The sequence below is a fragment of the Sarcophilus harrisii genome, chromosome 3, assembly GCF_902635505.1.
Source record: "Sarcophilus harrisii chromosome 3, mSarHar1.11, whole genome shotgun sequence".
NCBI classification, from domain to species: domain Eukaryota; kingdom Metazoa; phylum Chordata; class Mammalia; order Dasyuromorphia; family Dasyuridae; genus Sarcophilus; species Sarcophilus harrisii.
Genome location: NC_045428.1, coordinates 357,214,596 through 357,237,880, shown reverse-complemented (window position 1 = coordinate 357,237,880; position 23,285 = coordinate 357,214,596). Strand labels below are relative to the sequence as shown.

Here is a 23,285-nt window from a genome sequence, read left to right as displayed (position 1 = left end):
ACAGGACTAGATGTCCAGTCTTCTGGATCTAGCATGCCTTCCTTTTAAACCATGAGGCTTCTCTGCACGAAGACAGCATGATAAATTAAATAATCTTTTAATGTCCCTCCAGGCCTGCAAGTCTGTAAAAACTCCAGGTATTGTGAAACATCATGGACATGTTTAACTGTAATTTTAAAATGAAAGTAAGATGACTATTTCCTGATATCATTGTAGAAGACCTCTGGACAATGGCCAACATTCTAGGCCTCAAAATTAGTAAGTAATTTTTAAGAAGTGTCATTGTTCCTTTTCTTCACTCTACTTTGAATACACCTATGCATACTTTGTATATTTTGGGCATTCAGTGGCTAATACAGAATTATGATCTACTATGATATTATTTATTGGGCAATAAAAAACCCCACCAAACTCTGTCATCATTCTGGCATCTTGCAACTCAAGAAATAATTATATCTAGGGTAAGAAAGAGAACTTGAAGATTTCAGATGCTAGTTATGAGCCAACACAGACCCAGCTTTATGCATTTTTTTGAAACCATTGAAAATATAGGAATTAGAGTAAAACTGCTTAATTCAAGTAAAATCTGACAGAATATGCCACAATGCACTCTATTTTTCAGGAATAATTTAATGAGAACCATTTTCAACTGAGCTTATTTTTCTAGGCTTACTATATCATAGACTCAAAGCTAGAAGAGGTTAGCTAGTAATAATAACAATAATAATAATAACAATAGCTATAGTAATATAATAATAAAATATGAATAGTATGTTATATATCATTTTTGTAATATATTGTATTATTACAATTAAAGATATAAAATTATATATGAATAGTTAGTTGTTCTTCATTCTTGAAGAAGACCAAAATGACATCACTAAGCTAGAGTCAAGTTATAGTGTATCTGACTGTGGTTGATCAAACAAATACAAATTTGGAATGCTGTGCCATAGCTCAGACACAAATAGTCCCTGTGAACATTTGGGCTAGCTTCCCTAATTTTGTGCATCTTGCATTTCCTTTAGGCTAATTCAATTCTGCTTTCTGATGAGGACATGTCACCCTGGGCAGTCCTGTGCCAATGTCTCCCATGTCATACAATCAATTTTAATTAAGAGTGTCCCTTTTTCACTTTTCCTGACCGCCCTGTGAGCACTCACCCTATGTGAGTACTCCATAATATTTGGCATTGGAACAATGTGGCCAGTTCTCTGCAATAGAGTTTGACTGCCTCGCAGTTTAAATCAGGAAAGGACCTCAGTTTCTGAATAATGTTACAATTTGTAATAATAATACCAGTAGTAGTAATAGTTAACAATTATATTTATTTCCTTTAAGTTTTAAGAGCTTTGCATATATAGAATAAGACCTGGAATCTAGAGAGCTAAAGTTACTTGCTCAGGGTTTCAAGTGGCAGAGCCAGGATTCAAATTGAAGTCATCTGACTTAAAATCCAGAGCATTTTCCACTACAAATGAAACTCTTTTGAAAGATGAGTGAACAGTTGCTACCAAAAGACACTGGAAATTTAGTGACTGAACTGCATTGACCCAAAGCCTTTACAGTATTTTATAAACATGGCCATGACCTGATTCCTTTCTGAAGAGGAAGGAGACATCAATTCTCTTTGAGACAAGAAGAAGGCATTCTTTCTCTTATAATATTTTATGCAAAGCTTCTTAAATTGTGGGTTGTGACCCCATATAAAGTTGTATATTTATGGAGGTTGGAAAATTATGATTTATTAACAGCAAATGTTTGATTTGTATGCCTATTTTATATACCAATATTCCTGGGGTCATGTAAAAATGTTTCTGGAGAAAAGGAATTGAGTGAAAAATGTTTTAAAATGCTTAATTTGGTACATTGGGAATGATTTTATTGAACAGGTTCCACTGACCAGTAAACATTAATATGCCTGCTAAAGGGGTCTGTGGACTATTCACTATGACAGGTTTAACTCAAGGTACTCCTCACAGAAGTTTTCAGCAAATGACATGATCTTCCCATTCCTTTACCTTCAAATACTCAATCAAGTCAATAAAAGGAATGCTCTTATCTCCTACATTTACCTCATGGGGCCAAGGAAGGGGCCAGATGACTAAAAGCAGCTGCCTAGGGTTTTACAGCTTCAAAAATAAATATAAACTACTGAGATAAGATCTCATCCAGCTTGCAGGTAAATCACTTTATGACTTCGAATTTATAAATCAGATATGAGCTCCATACAGTGAATTATAGTTTTAAAGTAACTTTATGGTGACAATAATTTGTTCAATCTAGACATTAATTTTCCTTTTATATCTTCCCCTCAGCAACAAGCTATTTAATTACCTTCTTGGTAAAATTATTCCATTTAATAACATGCAACAAGGAATAAAAATGTCTCTTGAGTTTATCCTTTCAAAGAGAAAGAAAAAAGAACAGGGATATCTTTGTTGTTCAAATCCCCATCTGAAGTGATTCACTTATGAGTTTTGCAAAGAAATATAGACAGATAGCTAGATAGATGAATATATATGTGTATATGTACATGTATATCTATGTATTATATATACATATATGTATGTGTATAATCAGCACAAATATAATGAAAAACAAAAAAACCTAAATTGTTACTATCATCAAAGCATCTGAGAGTGCTCACTTCTATAGCATTATAACCCCAAGTATTCGTTCCACTTCTTTCACCCAAACACTTATACTTGGAAATAAATTTCTTTTTATTATATTCCCAATGTGAAAGGAATCACCCAAGCCTAATTCTCTGACAAATTTCCTCACAAAACTCATTCAGATACTTGGTCTCAAAATTTTGGGTGGATTTTAATATTGGTCAATACTGAACCACAGCTGCAGAACACTATTCATCATGCATTTTGATAGCCTTTGACTTAGCCTTGAGGTTGCATAAGAAGTGGGCTCCCTGGTAACTCCAGGTAAAAAGATTTCAAAGACTTTGTTCTAAAGATAACAGATGAATTTGAATTTCTACTTGCTTATTTTGGGGCCATTAAAATCTTATATTCTTGTAAATACCTTATATATCCACAAGTTGTAAAACAAAAATCTTTGCTATGAACCTCATAGAAATTGTACCAAAAGCATGTAGACAAAAGTTTGTTCAATGAATTATTTATTAAGAAAAAGAAAACATGATTTTCATTGAGCCTCTACGCATATGTTCAGAGACACAACAATTCCATTAATGTTCATAGCTAAATTCTGAAATGGAAAACCATGTAAGACCATCATGTAGGGTCACTATTTGTCAAGTAGTAATACAGATTTCTTTTGTCAGCTCCTCATAATGGATACCTGTGTTTTTATGGTACTTTGCTTACACAGTATGGACAGCATGATTCTAAAAATTGAGCAAATCATATTCAAAAAAATTCCTTGCAAATTGGTTAAGTATGCAGATTGCTTTTCCTTGCAGAACCGTAGTATTTGTATTCCTTAGGAATATGTTGATGAACTAAAAAGTGATATGGGGGGAAATGCCATTTGAGAGATAATAGATTTAAGGGAGATAGATATATTTTGAAAGTGTTATAATGAGTGATAAAAAAAGATGAATAATGAAACAACTTTTCTTTGGTACACCTTTAATCCATTTATGTAGCTCAAAGTGGAAGATAAATAAATTTCTTCTTTTTCCTTCTTCTTCTTCTACATGGGATTTCTGTTATTTATGAGATATAGCTATGTTAAGTGACTTGCTTAGGGTCACATAGCATATATCACAGGTAGGAATTACATCCAGTATTCCTGATGTGAGAAATAATTAATTTGAACCCCTACTCTATTCCAATCAGTATTAATCAAATGATATGATTTTATAGGGTTAGTGATTTTAAGGCCCCAAAGATATGATTTTTTAGGGTTAGTGATTTTAAGGCCCCGGAGATGTGAGCTACAAAGTCTAAGTTTACTTGCTTAATCATAGGAAATTAACATGAGGCCTTCTACCCTAGTTTTTCCTTTTCATGGTGACCAACCCCAGTGTAGTGGAGGTGACTCAATGGCAAGGAAAGTCCTTCAATTTATTTTTGTACCTCCAAACCATTCTCTCTTGTCCAACAAAAGGGCCACTCACTGTCTTCCAGGCTGGTTCTTTTACTGCTATCTCATACTCTCTCCCTGTTTTGGTACCTTAAATAGTCTCATCATCACATTTTAAAATCAAAGAGAAATTCAAGGTAATAGAAGAGTGATTTAGGAAAAGGAGGAGCCTAAATCAGCTGACAGAGGAGCTACTTCATTTGAAAACTACTGAGTACAGTGTCTAGCATATATATATATATAAAATAGGTGCTTGATAAATACCTGTTGACTATTGTTCCTGGGAATTATCACATATTCTCTCATCACATACTCTCTCTGTCATTCTTTCAAGATTTTGTTCATTTCCATTTTTGGAAATGAGTGTTTTCACTTACCAAGGGTATACATTCAGCAGATGTTTTTATTAGTTTTTGCATCTTATCTCATTCAACAGAATAATTTTACCAAGAAATTAATAAAACAAGTCATTCTCCAATTAATAAATGATGAAAGGATATGAGAAAACAATTTTCAGATGAAGAAATTAAAGCTATTTATAATCATATGAAAAAATTTTCCAAATCACTATTGATTAGGGATATGCAAATTAACACAACTCTAAGGTACCACTTCACACCTCTCTGTAAAGGGTTAGAGGAATATACTTAAGGCTCAGTATGATTGATTTAATCCTACAAGAAGGCATTAACTCAGTGGAATAGATTAGATGCACATGCCACAATAATTAAAGCCTATAGCATTCTAGTATTTGATAACCACCCAAACTCTAGCTTCTGGAATAAGAACTCTCTATTTCACAAAAATTGCTGGGAAAACTGTAAAATAATATATCAGAAACTTGGCATAGATCTGCATCTCATACCCCATATCAAAATAAGACTAAAATGGGTGTAATGGGTTTTGGGACCAGCCTTGGTTTCAGCAGAGTAATCACCATGAGAATAGTCAGGAATAAAGTCCAAAGTCTTTATTGTCTCCTTCAGTCTCCCAGTCTGAACCAGTATCCCCCAAAGTTCAGGAGGCAGGAGAGCCACTAGAACTGCTGAGTCTGAGAGCTTGAGCTCCAGCCTCCAGTCATCCGTCTTCTCTGAGTCTGTCTCTGGCTGAGTTTGTCCCAGTTTATATACTCTCTTACAATTACATCATTACAGTGTACTGAGTGCAATGATAAACTTAGCTCTTCTCAGCAATGTGGTGATCCAAAACAATTCCAATAGACTTAGGATTGTAAATGCCATCTGCATCCAGAGAGAGAACTATGGAAGCTGAATGTGGATTCAGCATAGCAATTTCACCTTTTTTGTTTGGTTTTATTTGTTTGCTTTTTCTTTCTCATATTTTTTTTTCCTTTTGGCCTGATTTTTTCTTGTAAAACATAACAAAAATGGGAATATGTGTTAAGAAGGTTTGTTCATCTTTAACCTATATTGGATTGCTTGCTGTCTTGGGGAGGGAGGAGGGAAGGATTAAAAATTTGGAACACAAAATCTTACAGAAGGGAATGTTGAAAATTATCTTGATATGTATTTGGAAAAATAAAATACTATAAAGAAAGAAAAAAATCAGTTAAGTAGCTAAATTAAATAATTCAGCAACCTGAATTCTTGGTTATTTCGTTTACTACTAGGGAACACTCTAGCAAGACATTTTTTCATCTCTTTTTTCATATTTTAATTTTTTTTAATAGTCTAAAATAGATTTCTTTTCCAACTGTTGCTAAAGTCCTCTCAGAAAGGATAATAGAAGATGAATCTAAAAGTGTTTTTCCCCCACCACTGATGGATGGGTTCCCAAAGAAATTGTAAAAATTTGACTTTCAAATCAGTAAGACTAATTTGCTGAGGCAGCCATAGATTGCTCACTCATGTAAGTAAGAAATTCCCCATGGTAGATATTAAAAAATAAAAATTAACTATTAGGGTACCTGATAAAATAACAACTGCTTTATCCTTTATTGCTAAATAAAGAGAGCTGCAAAAGAGACATTTTATTTTTTCACTGACTTGTAAAACAAACAAACAAACCACAAACTTCAATGAAGAAAAGAGTCAATAAGCATTTACTGAGCACTTACTATGTGCTGGGTCCTATGGTAAGACCTGGAGATATAAAGAAAGGCAAAAACAGTCCCAGCCCTTAAAAGGCAATCATTTTAAAGGGCAGGCAGCATGCAAAAAAAAAAAAAAAAATTATATACAATATTTACAATGCAAATAGAAAGTAATCTCAGGAAATGTACTGTAAAGGGAAAATGAGGAGATAGACTGAGAAAGGTCTTCTCACATAAGGAATTTATTTTGAAAAATAATAAAAATCACAATGCAAAAATAGTCTTGATACTAAGAGTTCTCGTTATCTCTCTCTCTCTCTCTCTCTCTCTCTCTCTCTCTCTCTCTCTCTCCCTCTCTCTCCCTCTCTCTCTCTCTCCCCCTCCCTTTCTCTCATGTTCATGACCAGGGCTAAATTGGGAAAAAGAAGCAATGTGAGACAGTAAGAGGAAAGTACACAGGCCTAATAGTCATGAAACTAAGTTTTTATTAGCTTAACTTTGATCAAGTCACTTAATCTCTTTAGTTGTCTCCAGTTTCCTCATCTATAAAATGTTTGGGGAAAGGAAAAAAAAAATTGAAATAGATGTACTTTCCCTTTAAATCTGTATAATCCTAGGGAATGTGGAGGTTGGAAATAGAGTGTGATTCCTATTGAAGAGTAGACAACTGTACAATTGGAAAAACCAGTTCAAGAAAGTGGCATCAAGAAGACATAGTCATGCTAATGGAAAGTGTAAAACATTTCAGGAGAAACAATGTGAACTGAGATGGGTTCTAAACCCTGACAATTCAAAGGTCCCCAAAAAAGAATAATACCCCAAATGGTAAAAACTTAAAAGCTGTGACCAAAAATAAATTGCTGGAAAAGTTCTTAGTGAAAAGTATTTCTGAATGTGAAATACTTCAGTCCCTGTTGTTTTGACCACAATAGATTAAGATGGGGTCCAAAGAATTGGTCAGTTTACATTGAAGCAATCTGTCATCAAGTCCCCAAAGTACCAGGTGTGTAGTCACATCCAATTCTGCTATGGTGGCATGAACACACCTACTGTGAAAGCTTTTGTAGATAATCATTCTGCACTTAAGGTTTGGGGATTTTTTCCCCCTGGAGGTAATTAGCCATTAGACTTACAAAAAGACATTTTTCATGTCAAGGGGTCAATGGCTTCTAGAAAGGGAGGAGGGTGGGGCAATAAGGGAATGAAAAAAGGAGACTAATTTGGCTCAACAAAGAATGGGAAAAATAGCATATCCTGGATTATCAGTTATTGAAATCAAGTCAAACATCAGAGCCTTTCTGAATGACAGAATAATTGAATATACACTATTCAAGTCTGGGAGCCAAAACTATAGTTCTATATTACTATTTATTCTTTCATGATCCTTACACACAAAATAAGGAAAGAGCAAAAAGGTTGAATGAGAAGGGGAATTTGTTCACAATCAAAAGAAAATTTGATCCCTTTAGAATATATTCTTTTTAAAAAAAATTTTGTCACTCTAAATTAAACTAATATAAGTTCAAATTATAGATTTGCTTTCTAATGTAATATCTGAATTTCATTATACAGAGGGAAACAACATCTCTGATTATTGCATGGTATTGTTGATGAGTATTAGATCTGGAATCTGGAAAAATGGGTTTAAATCTTTCTTGAGTACTTAATAGTTGTGTGACTTTCAACAAGTGCTAGAACTTCTCTGCTCCTCAATTTCTTCATTGGTAACTTGAGCAGGTTAGATCCAGTAGCCTTAAAATGCCTTCCCATACTATATCTTTGAACGCATTATTTGTACGTATATTTTCATTTTTCATTCTTGTAAATGTTTTGTGAAGGCATGTTTCTTGTAAACATTTTTTAAATAACTAGGACAACAAGGATTTTTTAAGCCTTACTGATTTAGGAACTTTGAACAGATTCTGCATTCACAACCTGGTTAGTCAAGTTAAAAAGCAGGAGTAGGACTGATGGCTGCTAGTCCAGCAAAATGGCCAACCACAAATGTAAACAATGAAAATGAATTATGAGTGGACCAGTTATAGCCAGGCTGGGACCAAGCTGAAACATCTGATTTCCAAAGAGAAATTCACTAGTGTTCTTGCTGTTACTACAGAGAGCTTCAGGGTACAAGCTAATTATTTTTATTTACTTACCTCTCTAGGACTTATTACAATCATACTTAGGTTCTCCAAATGTACAAATGCACAAAGATTATTTTATGGAGAACTCACATAGGGCAAGCACTCACAAGATGTCAGAAAACGCAATACAGGAATACTCTCAAGGTCTCAAGAATTTGAGAATTGATTGTATGACATAGGAGACACTGGCACAGAACCAGCCAGCAGGGTGTATCATCACAGAGAAGCTCTATGAGCAAAGCAGAGTTGAATTAACATGAGATATGCAAAGTTAGAGCGTCTATCCCCTCATTGGGACTATTTGTGTTTACTCTGTGGCAGAGCATTCCAAGCTTGTATTGGTCTAATCAGCCACAGTTGGACATACTGTGTGGACTATATTAGTCTAGTAACATCATTTTAGTCCTCTTCAAAAACAAAGGATAACAACCAATGAACTCAAGTCCTTCAACAAAGATAGGAGAGGAAAAGAGGAAGATTTCACATCAAAGGAAAATATTCTTTCAAACTTTCAGCACCTATTTAAAAATAAAAGATTACTCCCAAATTAAATCTGATAAAATAATTACATATTAAATCTTAATCACATTCTCCCTATATAATGAGAATTTGTTCATTAATATGGAACCAAGGTTTATCAGCATGTCAGGGGGTAGAGCATGCTTAAGTGGAAAACAAATGAAGATCTGACTACAAAGGATGATTTTTCTGCTGTCTTTGAGTCTTTAGAAAATATGAGTGCATCTTATAACATATAAGTAGTTGAACCTAAAGCCCATGGGAATGTTAAGTAAACCCAAATTATTCAAGTACTAATACACAGCATGTATATTTCCCTTGAATTCTTACTCCCCTTTCTTTGCTCTGTTCATCTAAATTTCTAACTGAAAATGAATGGGAAGGGGTATTGAAAGATGACCTTCATTTCATGAATAATGAAATATTCATATTTTGTTTTCAGCACTGATAAAATATTTGCTGAGAAAAGATAATACAAGTATCCACTGAAATAAGGTTTTGTGCCTTTTCCTTTAATGCAGTTGCCACATTCTCCCTAGTCCCTATCCCCACATGTAATCGAAAATTAATTAGCAGTTGTGAGGACTTTGGTACAGCCTGTATTATGGAAAATAACACAATGAAAAATTGGTGGAACTTAGCTCAGTATAGTGATGCACGACAAGAAGGCTATAGAAGGTGGCTCTCTTGAGCCTAGAGGGTTCTGAACTGCAGTGGGCAATGCCTATCAGCTATTCACTTGATAATAATCACATAAGCTTGTATTGCTCAAAATCAGGAAGCCATCAGGTTGCCAAAGTCTAGGGAAGAACTAGCCCAGGTCAAAAACCAGAAAAAGTCAAAGTTTCTATTATGATTAGTATTAAAGCTAAGTTCATGAGTGGCTCCTGTATTTCTAGTATAGATGAGATAAGGAGACCTAATCTTTAAAAAAGTGGATCTATTGTATTTAGTCATTTCAATAACCAAATCCAATTCATAGGACAGTTAATATAAGTAGAGTGGAAATAGATAACATTTCATTTGGTAGATATAGCTTCTAGTGAGAAAACTCCCTCTTCCAATATAAATAAGCACTTTCTCTGAAACTTAATGGTTTTTATGTTACCTAAAGCAATGACAAATAAAATATCTTGCTCAGGATCACAGCCAGTCAATTAGAGAAAAACTTTATTCCCAAATTCCTGAATCTAAGGATGACTTCTTATCCATCCTGCCTAAAAATTTAATCCCTAAAAATGTGCCTTACATTATCATTTTTCCCCCCCTCCCTTTCTACTCTTCCCAATAGTAATCAACCAATTATTGGGCAAATGATTTATTCAATGGCCTGCAGCTTTTTGGGTTTGAAGAAAGGAGATGTAAATGAGGTCATCTTTCTAGTTGGGGTATCTAGGTCAACCTTTATGTACCAAATTGGCATCTATTCCTCCCTCTTTAGCAAAAGCAGTTTTAAATTTAGAGCTTAAATGTATCAAATGTATTAAAACTTCAGCATCCTCATGAAATCACAAGACAGAAATGCCCAACTACATAACTGATGAATGGAACCTTTATATGAACATCAATGCACAATTTGCATGGAGGCATTTCTACATAGTGATTAATGCTGTAAATATTAGAGTGACAGATAGCATCCTGTAGCTAGGCATTCTATTTTTGGCTCTGCTTTCCCTTGATCTAAGACTTTCAGAGCAATACTTAACCCCTCCTGTGCCTCACTGACCATCTGTATAGTGGAACCCATCCTATTTCCAATGTTTGTGGTCTAACTTATTCCTCTGCAAGCCACAGATGGAAAATACAATAAATGAAAAATGGGATTAAAGATGCTTCCAATAGCTATAGAAAAAAGAGCAATTAAGAAGTATAAGCACATCTCTTTCAACATTCTTTGTATACATAACACTGAAATCAAATTAAAGGCACTGTCTGCAAATAACCAATCGTTATGAACCCATTCCTCTACTGGGAACTTTACCTCGAGGACAGTAGATATCTGGAGCCCATCGGTTGCATTCATAATTGTCTGCTGCCTTTTCACAAGTGAAACACTTAAATCCACCAGGATAAGGGGTGGCTACAAAAAAGACCAAGAAAAAGATGAACATTTTAGGATAGTTGTGAAATCAAGTTTTATCTAGTAAGTAATGATTTTGTTTTCAAAAAGCATACTCAGATTTTCAGTATTTATCATTTTTTATTATAGCTTTTTATTTACAAGATATATGCATGGGTAATTTTTCAGCATTGACAATTACAAAATCTTTTGTTCCAATTTTTCCCCTCCTTCCCCCCACCCCCTCCCCAGATGGCAGGTTGTATTTATCATTTTTATATCATTTATGAATTCATATCTCAAAAAATGTGAAGGACATTCATTTTGGACCAATTCTTGCCCTCATTAGAGAATATTATTTGTGTAGCCTTTGTAGACAGAAAGTATACTAGGTATACAGATTTGACTTATCCAAGCCTTTTGGGAGACTCATACTTTTCTGAAGAGTGAGAAGATATTTAAAGAAGTAATAAGATTTGCTAGACCTACCTAATACTCAGCACTATCCCTCCCAAAAGATCACAGAAAAGATCACTAATTCTAGGATATCTTCAGGATATGCTACACATTTATCCCATATATCTCTATCTGGCTTTCTGAGAGGACCATTTCATTGTATCACATAGCTTTTAAACATAAGCAGTGAGAGAGTAGGAGTTCTGTTGTAACTTTAGCATGCCCCAGGACTTTGGACAATCTTTCATCAATCAAAGTTCATAATTGGACAGTCTACCACAGGATTCTCTTTGTTTTTCACAAAAATAATAATTTTATTTATTGTTAAACTAGTCACTAATTCATTACTGAAGAGCTTTGAATTCCATAAAACTGAACTCCACTCTTTTCCCCTCTTGCAATTTCAGAAGATAATCTTAACCTTGTATTTATATCATAGATCCCTTATATCTATAACTATACTTCTATATTTGTCTATTTCTACATACAAGTAGGGATAAAAATATAGTTTCACATATATGTATCTATGTATATGTGTGTGCATATATGTGTACACATATGGATATATAAAGATCTATATCTCTTTATTTGTCAGTTAGACCTGAGTTCAAGTCTACAGTTTTTGAACCTTGGGCAAGATACTTAACTCTCAGGTTCAGTTTCCTCCTTTGTTAAACGAAGATGGAATTAATTCTATTACCAAATTCATAGGACTATTTTTGGGATCAAAGAAGATAATGTGTGAAACTTTTTGGTAATATTAAGCACTATATAAATGTAATTTTCCCCACAAAATCCCCAGAGTAATTGAAAGTTGCAAACTCTAGAAATACTGCAGCTACAGCAACCTATTGTTCTCCTTTGCAGATGGCTGAGTCATACTCTAAATAATCATCCTCCTGTAAATTACTTTGCACACATGGAACCAATTAAGAAGGTTATTGACCATAAATGAAGGAGGAGGCGGCAGCTAAAAGCCAATGTTATGAGCCAGATATAACAGATTTTCACCTTGCCCAGAGTAACTGTCCGTTCAAGCACAGAACTGACTGTGAAGACATCTGATATGATTAAAAAGCATAAAAAGGAATAACACAACACTAAAAAAAAAAAGCATTTCATGCAAATCTCTTGTCTGGTCCATTGCTCAGCATATCACTAACCATTTGCTAAGTCTTTTATTATTATTTTTCGATCCAGTGTCCTTCACTAAACTTTTCCCAAGCAAAAGCTGAATATTGCTTGTTGGATTTGTTGTATTCAGGTTCATATGAGACTAGATGGCCCCTGAGGTCTCTCCAAATTCCAAAATTTTGTGAATTTTGAAAGAGCCATGGTTTTATTATATTTGTGCTTCCTCCACAAAGAGAGATTATAATTTCTCCTTGCGTCAATTGGCCTCCTGATTGGAGATGAAAAATTCATCACCTGGAGGCTAAGCTTCTGGTGTTCTGCATCTCTGAACTCTGGGGTGGGTTCTCAGACAAGAGACATAGATTCCATAGCCAGGCCTGAACTTGAAGCCTTGCCAGCTCCGGAAGACAGGTCATAGCTTGTTCTGTATTTGCATACTCTTCAAGAACTCCTTGTAACCTGAAGCCATGATGAAGCATTAGAAGGGGGTTATTTGGACTGGGAAACTACAATTTTAAGGTGATGATAATAGAAAAAGCAGTCTTTCTACAAGGGCAGGCAATTTCAACTAATTTGATAAAGAAAAGATTGTCTTGTGTATTTGTGTGTATACAATTTATATCTTTCCACCAGTTTCTTATTTAAGAGACACATAATGCTTTAAAATAGAAGAGATCATTCCATATGAACATGCCCACATTGGAAAAATTTACAACATACAGGTTCTCAAATTTATATAATGCATAAGCTTTTGAAATTCACAGAGGACCTTCAATTTTATGTACTATCTTAAAAGTGCAAAGCACAGCATCTCTTACAGACTAATCATTCTATAAATATGCGTTAGGTTTAATTGAATCAAAAGAAAAATGAAACAAAGAATCTTGGGAACATACCATAATTTTAGAAATTTAAAAAAAAATTAGTTTTGCTATCCAAGTTTAAATAACATCCACAAAATATAAATGATCCCAAAGGACATAGGATCTTTAACATTCTGCTTATATAATCTAAAGAGGAAGGAAGAAGGAATTTTGATAAAATATGCAAATGACATGTCAAGGGACATCGTTCCTCTTGAAGTGATCATCACATCCACCAAGCTTTATGACTGCAACCTAGCCATACTACTTCAATCGGCATGATAAATTCACTGGGGCATCCAATTTTATCTGTCTGTCACTGCAGCCAGTGAAAGGCTAGCTAGAATGTTGGATTAGGTACTCTTGGACCCTTTCCCACTCAAGAGATAAACTGAGAACTTTAAATGAAGATTGAAGATGCAAGTGCACTGAGAATAAACGTATTCAATACCTGGCCATTAATAAAGCACAGTATGTATGCATGTGGGTTATTTAATGGAATCTTAATCTCTAGATTCTCTCAGCAAAACTCTGGTAACACATTAGATTAAATTAAATGGATTTTCCAGATGCTGTCATCCTTTGCCTCAGCAGGCATAAGCTCTGAAAGTAATACAACCTCAGCAGAAATTCAAAGAGGAAAGTGAGCTGAGAAACTCTATAGAGGAAGGGGCCTATGCTCACAGCTCTTATCTTTGATTGTATTAAGTTAAGCAATACATGTGTATTTCATGAATATGACATGGCAATTGATCAAATAAGCTCCTTTTAAGATATTTTTATTTATGACTTTATATCATAATATAAATTTTCACAAGTCACATTGGATTTTCCAAAGCTACAATTCAAAACCTAACTGTTGGCAAACTTGTTACTTGCTCTTGATAGTACCAATTATCAAAACAAAGAAATAATTAAGCCTTTATGATGATTATTCCATCACTTCCAATGACCTCTCTCCTATATCTCATGATAAATTTGTAGGCATCATAAGTCGCCCAATACAGAGAAATAGCTAAATCCTTCCCTTAAAAAGGATTTAGATTAAAATGAATTTTTACCTCTGGCCCTGTATGTGAATAACTGTCTCCTCTAATGTGCTAACTGATACTACATCTGATAAAGTGGGGGGTGGGGAAGAAAGGGAAAGAGGATCCTAAAAGATGTACCCTCTTTTCTCTTTTGTTACTTCAAAGCAATAGGAGAGCAAGTAGAGTTTCAAATCATTGTTGCCATAGCTGTGAATGAATCTAATTTGGCTCTTGATCACAGAGTTCATAAGCTTAGCTCAGTATTTCAGGGCAGAAGTCCTTGGTCCCTCAAGAGAAGGTGATTGTAAAGCAATAAAAGAAACTCCAGAGTGCCCAGTTACTTCCTGTAACATTACCTTCCCATTAACTCCTGTGGTCAGCAATGGTTCAACCTGCCATAATTCATTTGTAAGACTTTGGAAAAGGTTCAGGCTTTGTTTGAATCTTTTGGAATTTCTAATTGGGCCATAGACAAAGGCCTTTAGTTACTGAAAACTGCTGAAAAAAAGGAAACCTTCTTTTTAAACGTGCTGATGTGGAAAGTATATATGCTTCAAAAAAAGTTCTTACAAAAATTTATTTCCATATTTCTAAGAACCAGGATGCAAACACCAAAATGGAAGAAATCTAATCTTCACCTTTTCCCCTTTTCATATACTTGCCAAAAAGAAAGGAAATATTCAACCCAATTTTAATATCTACATATTTCTTCTAGTATGAAGGCAATGGACAACTGTAATGAAAAACCTTCATTCTAGAAGCCTTATATAGGTTTGTAAATACATTCTATTGGTCTTCTGCTTGGTGATGATTATGACATAAAAGTAAATGTCATGCTAGAACCAATTCTGTTTTCTTCATGTTCAAAAGAAAGGTTTTCAATATTCATCCAGAAAAAAAAAAAATTAGGCATTCTGAGAAAACATTTCTCTTCCAGAGAAAGAAGCACCAAAGAAACTAGCTATAGTTATTTAAAAGATTAAAATCATCCATCCTTTATTCAATTAATCAATAAATATATATATTAAATACCTACTATATGCCAGGTATTGTGCTAAGTGCTATTTAATTTGACAACCAAAAAAGTAAGTTTCTTGGACAGCTAAGTGGTGTAGCAGATAAAAAGCACTCTGCCTGGTGTCAGGAAGATTCATCTTTGGGAGTTCAAATCTAACCTAAGATTTAGCTATGTGACCCTGAGTAAGTCACTTAACTCTATCTGATTCAGTTTCTTCAGCTATAAAATGAGCTGGAGAAGGATGTGCCAAACCATTCCAGTGTCTCTGTCATGAAAATCTGAAATGGTGTTACAAAGAATCAAAGATGATTAAAATGACTAAAATATGTAGTTTCTTTGCTCTTAATAAACAAATTTTTTGAAATATTTTATTAGGCTAACCTTTGTCATTTTGAATAAGAAAATAAAAAACCCAACAAATTCTAAATTAGAATATTATTTTATAATAGCACCAAAACTCTGAAAGCCATGATATTTGTTTGATTATTAAAAAGTCTAAAAAGATCTGAAGAAAAATGAGACAAAGAGGCACTTAACACAAGTTAAGTCATTTACCCAAGGCCACAAAGTTAGTGAAATATCTGAGCTGGCATTTGAAACCAGATCTTCTTGATTTCAAATCCCATGATCTATCAATTATACTACACTGCCTTTCCTTTTGATTTTTAATTATTTTTAAATTTTCACTAATTCTCTATTTTGTGGGTATAGATTCAGTCATCAAAAGAAATTAACCCATTCTCCATGGAGACAACTTCTCAGCAAGAATTCCATAACAGGAGATAATAATCATATATTTGATCAAGAGGAACAGTAGTGATATCAGTCTCCATAGTGTGATAGTTGCATGTTTTTGCTGAGAAGATCAGTGTTAATTCAGGGCAAATCTATTTTTCATGAGTACTGAACACTTGCCAGATATTAATAACAGAAAGTTAATAACTTCAATATTAGAAGGGAACTTCAGTGCTTTGATGGATCCATGTTCCTATTGATATGAAATTGTCTCTATTGAATCTATGAAAATAATGTATCTGTTAAGAGTTAATATATAGAAATCTGTTAAGAGTTAATACATAGAAATCTGTTGTTGTTTTTTTTTTTTGCATGTCATTCTTTTTCTTTCTTTTTTTTATTTAATAGCCTTTTATTTACAGGTTATATGCATGGGTAACTTTACAACGTTAACAATTGCCAAACCTCTTGTTCCAATTTTTCACCTCTTACCCCCCACCCCCTCCCCTAGATGGCAGGATGACCAGTAGATGTTAAATACATTAAAATATAAATTAGATACACAATAAGTATACATGACCAAAACGTTATTTTGCTGTACAAAAAGAAGGAGTTAATACATAGAAATCTGTTAAGAGTTAATACATAGAAAGCTATTTACAGATAAAAATTCAGATCTAAAGATCTTTCATTCAGAAACCAAAGTTTAAAGATATCTTCAAAAGAGGACTTCCAATAATGCCATTTTTATTGTTCTAATTGAATTTAAGAGAATAAAGAAAACTTTGACCAGGTGGAAACATATTCTTTTGTCTTTCTCTAAATTTCAAAACCATGTCAGAGAAATTTTCAAGGTCACCGTATCTTACAATACTTTACAACGAGTTTTTATTTATTTATTTATTGCAAATAAATTATTTTATTTATTTATTTTCTTTGTTATTGATATTGTTGTTGCTGTTCAGTCTTTCAGTTGTCTGATACTTTATGATCCTATTTGGGGTTTTCTTGGCAAAAATACTGGAGTGCCATTTCCTTCTCCAGCTCATTTCACAAATGGGGAAAGTGAAGTCAACAGGATTAAATGATTTGATCAGGGTCACACAGTAAGTGTCTGAGGTTAAATTTGGATTTAGGCAAATGAGTCTTCTTGACTCTAGGACCAGCACTCTACCCACTGTGCCACCTAGCTGCCCATTTTAGATTAGAGATAGCTTTATATTTACATTCACAAAATCTGTAAATCACTCTCCATACTTAGGAAATGTGGCCTGATAGATCACTGGGTTTGAAGTCATACATCATGAATTTAGAGCAGAAAAAAATCTTAGAGATCAAATCCAAACTCTCCCATTTTATAGACAAGGAAGATGAGGCATAGATTAGCAGGGTCTTATTCAAGGTCAAGATTTGAATTCATGTTTTCCTGGCTCCAAGTCTAGCATTTTATCTATTAAACCTGGGCTCACATCCTGACCCCAATACCAGGTAACTTTTCAGAAATTACATAACCTCTTGTAGCCTCAGTTTTCATACCTATAAAATGAGGGAAATAATAGAGCCTAGATTACAGGTCTACTGTGAGGATCAAATGAAAAATGGGGTGTAAACTGCAACATCATTAGGAGCTTAGTACCGTCATCATTATCAATTCATTCAAAAACTGATATGCTGATCAGCTAATATCCAGGCTGTCTCAGGGAGTCTGCACCTTGTAAACGATTGAGGCAAAAGTGATTTAGGGCTTAAATTATTGAGACAATCACTTCCTTCTCCTCTTCACTTTATACAGGGAGACCCAGTCTTGGAGAAGGTTTAGCCTGAGGCCGATGTGTTAGAGCAGGTATCACTAAGCATGTCATGTTGCTGCTCCTTCTTACTACTGAATCTGTATGTGCAGATGTCAAAGTGTCTTTTACAAACACATACTCTGGGTAAAAAAATGAATTAAATGCTAAAGAAAATCCCTGGCCCACACTACTCCTTCTTACAAGACCTCATTGTACGGAGAACTGACCCTGAGTGCTCCAAGGCTAGGCTAGGTAAATACAAGCTCTGGCAAGTCCTATTGAGCTGAAGAGTTTTCATGTACAGGCCAAGCCCTGGACTATTTGTCTGTTGTCTGAGGACCAGTTTGACTGAATTTAAAGAGGTTTACACCAGAAGGGAATGAATTTCTTTCAGTCACAATTCATGAAAATCATTGTTTCAGGCATAAAATAGTTGTGCTTTGCATAGATGGATTTCCTACTATATTGAAATAAATGACCTAGAAAAAGCAGGTTTTTCACTATCTTCCTCTCCTCCAAGTGTGCTACCAAAAAGAATTAGCAATCCTATAAAACTAAGCAGGGTGACTGGTGTCCTGTGTAATTAACTAATAGGCTCCAGGCTGAATGAAATTAGATGCAAGAAAATAACACACTCTAGTATTTTTGGATATCAATAGTGTACTTAGTATTGTGCAAAATAGAGGTGAAAAAATTCCAATTTCTTAATCTAAGCATTTAACCTAAACCATCAAATTCAATTATAAATTATATTTAAGAAGGGATCATGGAAGTCTTTAAACATTTGGGATTTCAGAAAGCATTGATAGAGAATGTATTTAGAGGCAAGAAACATAGCAATAAAAATACACACACCTCTTTTATCACAGGGGCAACAGAATAATAGTTACTAAAAAACAGAAATAAACTAAAGGAAATAGTCAAGGACTAAAAAAGTAGGTGGACTAAATGAGGGAGGGAGGGAGGGAGGAAGGAAGGAAGGAAGGAAGGAAGGAAGGAAGGAAGGAAGGAAGGAAAAAAGGGAGAGAGGGAGGGAGGGAAGGAGAAAGGGAGTGAGGGAGGGAGGGAAGGAATATTGAGTTTTTACTATTAGGAATAGTCTCTAGGAATACAAATACAAAAGTGAGACATCTCTGCCTTCAAGGAGCTTATATTCTAATTGGAAGACACAGCACTTATAGGGCAATAGAAGCCAAAGAAGGAAGTTTTGCTCTGGGGAATCTTTACAAGAAAAGTCTAGGGTAGTTACTTTTTCAGTCCCTTTCTAGTGATGGTAGCACTGATTGGATTTTTGCCATCAGAACAAGGGGAAGCATTGGAACAGCAGCAGAGGTATAGTAAATAGATGAGATAGAAAGGAAGACAAGATGCTTGTTGTGCCCTGGATTCCTGATGGATAGTAGAATGGAATAAGCAGCATGGTCTGGACCCGGCAAAATACAATGATCTAGATGAGTTCTCCCACACCAATCAGAACAGCTCATTTCTAGAGTCTAAGCTATACAATAAATGAAAAGATAAGGAGAAGATGGTGACTAGTGTGAAGAAATCACTTACCTTGAATATAAAGACAAATTAATAAAGACAAGGAAGTCTAGCTGTAAAGGAATCAATTCTGCAAACAACACAAGATATAGAAGCCCACTTGACTAAATAAAGTCTAAGGAAGGGGTAGGGAACATCCAGCCCACTGGCCATATAAGACCTGCTAAATCATTTGCTAAGGCAACTTCAGGCATTGTTGACCTGAAAGCTAGACATAACAACTTCCCATTGCTTAAGTTCTATAAGTTGTATTACCAATAATGTTATAAATATCCAAATAGCTCTTCCCAGGAAAAAAAAAAAGTTTCCCCACCCTGATCTAGATAAAAAAAAGAGGGTATTTAAAAGCACACTGATTTTAGAGGAGTCAGAGAAAATGAACTTAATAGTTTGCTTTAAAAGCAGCAACACACTATCTCAAAATAAGTTTGCCTTGTGGAAAAGTAAACCTAAAAATAAAGCCACTATTGTATCACCGACTTAAACCAAGGGCCTCACATTGAAGGCTGTCTTGTCCTGGCCACTTTTCAACATATTTGCTACTTGAAAACAAGTAACATCCTCTCTCAAATGTAGGAAATGTGATCTTACTTGAAGGGTGGAGGTAGATAATGTCTTTCACCGTAAAGTCTCTGGACTGGGCAGCTTTCAGACAGTCGGCCAGAAGGCTGAGGAGGAGTGCCCAGGCCAGTGCAGGCCAAGGTTCCATTGCAGACTGGGGCCTCACTCATGCAGAGATCCTGGGATCAGGGGCTCTTTTTTACTGGATAGAAATTGCAACTGAAATATGAAGAAAAACATCCCATGAGCATACAGCTGCCAACACATCTCAATATCCAGAATGAAAAAACCACTAGAGACTTGGCTAAGTTCCTAGCACTGGGTACAGAAAAAAGAGGTTAGGAAAAGGAAAAAGGATAGAGGACACATGGGATTGGAGAGAGGGAAAGGCCTTATAAAATGTAATTTTAGAGCACTTATAAAATTCCAACCCAAAATGTCTCCTTAATCAGGATTACTAAGGTTCCCTTAGTAGCAATCTTCTCTAAAATCCCATTGAGATTGTATCAGGAGAGATTAAATTTTCATGAAACCCAGCTATTTCTACCATGGAGGCCAGGAAACAGTTGCCAGAGCAAGACAACAATTAAGCTAGTAACTAAAGTTCAGAATAGTTTCTTGGCTAATGGTATGGCCCTAGCACCACAACTGAGCTTTTAATGATTTAATCTTAGCAGTGGAAACTTAGATTTGGAAGGCTTTTAGACTTGGGAGAAAAGGTGTATATTTGGTCCTCAAACCATAAATATGCTGTTAATCACAAGATTATTCTATAATTAGAACAAATTTTCATTTTTAGAAAGTGGATCTAATAAAATTAGATCAAAGTAGAATAGAAAATATAGGCAATTATCTGGATGACAATCTACAAAAATTTTCATATAAAATGAGGACTTGAAGTAAGAGTATTTTTTATGGGCTTGACTTAACTTCAAGGTTTGTTGTTGTTGTTGTTGCTGTTGTTGTTGTTGTTGTTGTTGTTGTTGTTGTTGTTTTATCTAACAGTCCTATTATCCCATCCCTTCAACCATTTTTTTCATCCACCAACTTAGTCCGTTTGCCAGTTGTCTAATCCATTAAATTGAGAGCCACTAAAAGATAGAGATTGTCTTTTACCCCCTTTTTTTTTGTATCCCTATCATATAGCATAGTGTCTGGCATATATTAGATGCTTAATAAATGTTTATTGACTTACTCAATGACTTTCCAACAGTTCCTTTTACCTTTAATTTTCTCCTATTTTTTCAGAGACATTTTTGCTACTGTCTCTATCTATATCTAGCAATAGCTTTACATCAAAAATGATGTCCTAGCTTTCTGCTTCTATCTTACTGAAATGGTCTCCTAACCATCAGTCTCTATGAATGTCACTTACCAACATGATATTACCTTTTCAAAAAGTTTCCTTAGCTCCCTAGTGCTCATGGGACAATATCCAAACCCTAAACAACAATTATCTTTAGCCCTCTGTTCTAACCATGGTAGTATCCTTACTATTCTACAAATAAGCCAGTAAATAACTACTTTTGAAGACAAAAAATAACCCAAAATATTGTTGATCAGAAGCATTCCTTAAGAAGACCAATCAGGGAAAATTTCTAGAGTTCCAGGCTTTGAAGAAGGTTAGAAAATGGATTAAAATTTAGCAAAATAACTAAGTGCAATGAAGGTGTTTCAAACAGGAGGCTGGCTAAAAGTTACCTGAAGCTAATATACATACAAAAATTAGCACAAAAAATTCTCATCAGTACAAAGAGGGAAAAAAAAAAAGAATGGACCCACTCTATTTCCACACCTTTTTAAGTGACCTTTTAATGATTTCTTTTCCACTTCAGGTTTATCAGATAATGACAGGTGGAAGTGGCTAAATTTTGATTTGCCTTGGGGTTTCCAAGTTCAAGCAGAAAGATGTGTCCTGCTCCTATCTCCTTTTCCCTTCAACAACAACAAACAAGAAAAACAAAGCAAAACAAAATGGTACACTAATGCATTTGCAAGCACAGACTTTAAATTTTATTTAATCTCACAGGCAAAGTATAGAGCCAGTTTCTCTAGGATGGTATTTTTCTGACATGAATTTTCAAATGTCTTGGGTTCAACAGGAATCCAGGCCATTCATGTGGCCATGAATTCTTTCTTTTAATTTTAAATACACACAATTTGTTGAAAGAAATTGAATCTCTAGGATCTAAATGCCTATAAAATTATTGCTTTTAAGAGAATGATTTTTATGCCTATGTTTTTCCTCACCTTTTTATGTGGAAATAAGGAATCATGTTTTTCCCCAATGAAATAGTGAAATAAACTCCCCCAAATATTAACAGTTCTTTGAATTGAACAGATTCAGGGCTTATTAGCAAAGGCATATTTTCGTATTCTTTTAAATGTTTTCATTTCATTTACTTCTCAATAAATGGCGGTTTGAGTAGATTTTACATGGCAAAGCCCCATCACAAAATTGTTCTAGAGAGACTAGATAAGAGCTCTCTCCTGCATTATTACCTGGGCTGAATTTTCCATCTTCCCCTTTCTATGGGGAAAATAGGATGGGTGAGCCTATTTTTTTTTTCACGAGACCCAAATAGTATTATATAAACTTTCACAATACTTACAAAATATCATTTACAACACAATTTATCAGGTTGCTGCTAGTGAAGGCAAAACAAATGATGAGCAGCAATACAAGGTTTTGAAATTAATCTAAATATAATCATTAAAAATGTGGTCTGAAAAGATCTATTTTGTCTGTGGATTTTTAATGTCAAACTATGACATTAACTATGTTAGATGGAGTTTGAACTTTCAAATATCACAACTGGGAGTCTAGGAAAGCTCAAATTATGTAAAGGATAAAATTTTTGAGGAATATTTTGATATTTTCCCTGAAGGGACACTATATCTTTTGGGCGTTCTAGACATTTTGAAACTTCTATTCAATTTCTGCTCTTGAATGCATATATTATTCGAGCTCATACCACAAATCTTCCGTACCTCCTCAGAAGCAGAACTGGAAATGGGGATTCTGATTTTCACAGTTCTCTGACTTTTCATTTGTTATTTATGAGCTTTTGCAAATCGAATGCTGCTCTGATAGATTTAATTTGTGCTCCAAATTACCTTTGCATGGCTTACCCAACTGCTGACTTCATTCCTGTTGCTACTTGCTATATTCTGAAGCAGTACATCCCTTTTCTACCCATCCCATCCCATCAAAAAAAATGTCAAGATCCATTTGGACTTCATTTTCATAGATAACTTTAAAACGAGAACATAGAACACCTTAATTCCAGATGTCATTTCACATAATAG

General features: G+C 34.6%; 1 protein-coding gene across 1 annotated transcript in view; it reads right to left on the bottom strand.

Annotated features, from left to right (window-relative positions):
- Positions 1 to 23,285, bottom strand: part of LYPD6 (LY6/PLAUR domain containing 6) — a 157,914-nt gene that overhangs the window by 4,129 nt on the left and 130,500 nt on the right. The window contains exons 2-3 of the mRNA XM_003763856.2: positions 20,007 to 20,195; positions 10,766 to 10,864 (exon numbers count right to left, since the gene is read on the bottom strand). Coding sequence (XP_003763904.1) covers positions 10,766 to 10,864; positions 20,007 to 20,124 — 217 coding nt within the window. The 5' untranslated portion in view covers positions 20,125 to 20,195. The remainder of the gene's footprint in view (positions 1 to 10,765; positions 10,865 to 20,006; positions 20,196 to 23,285) is intronic.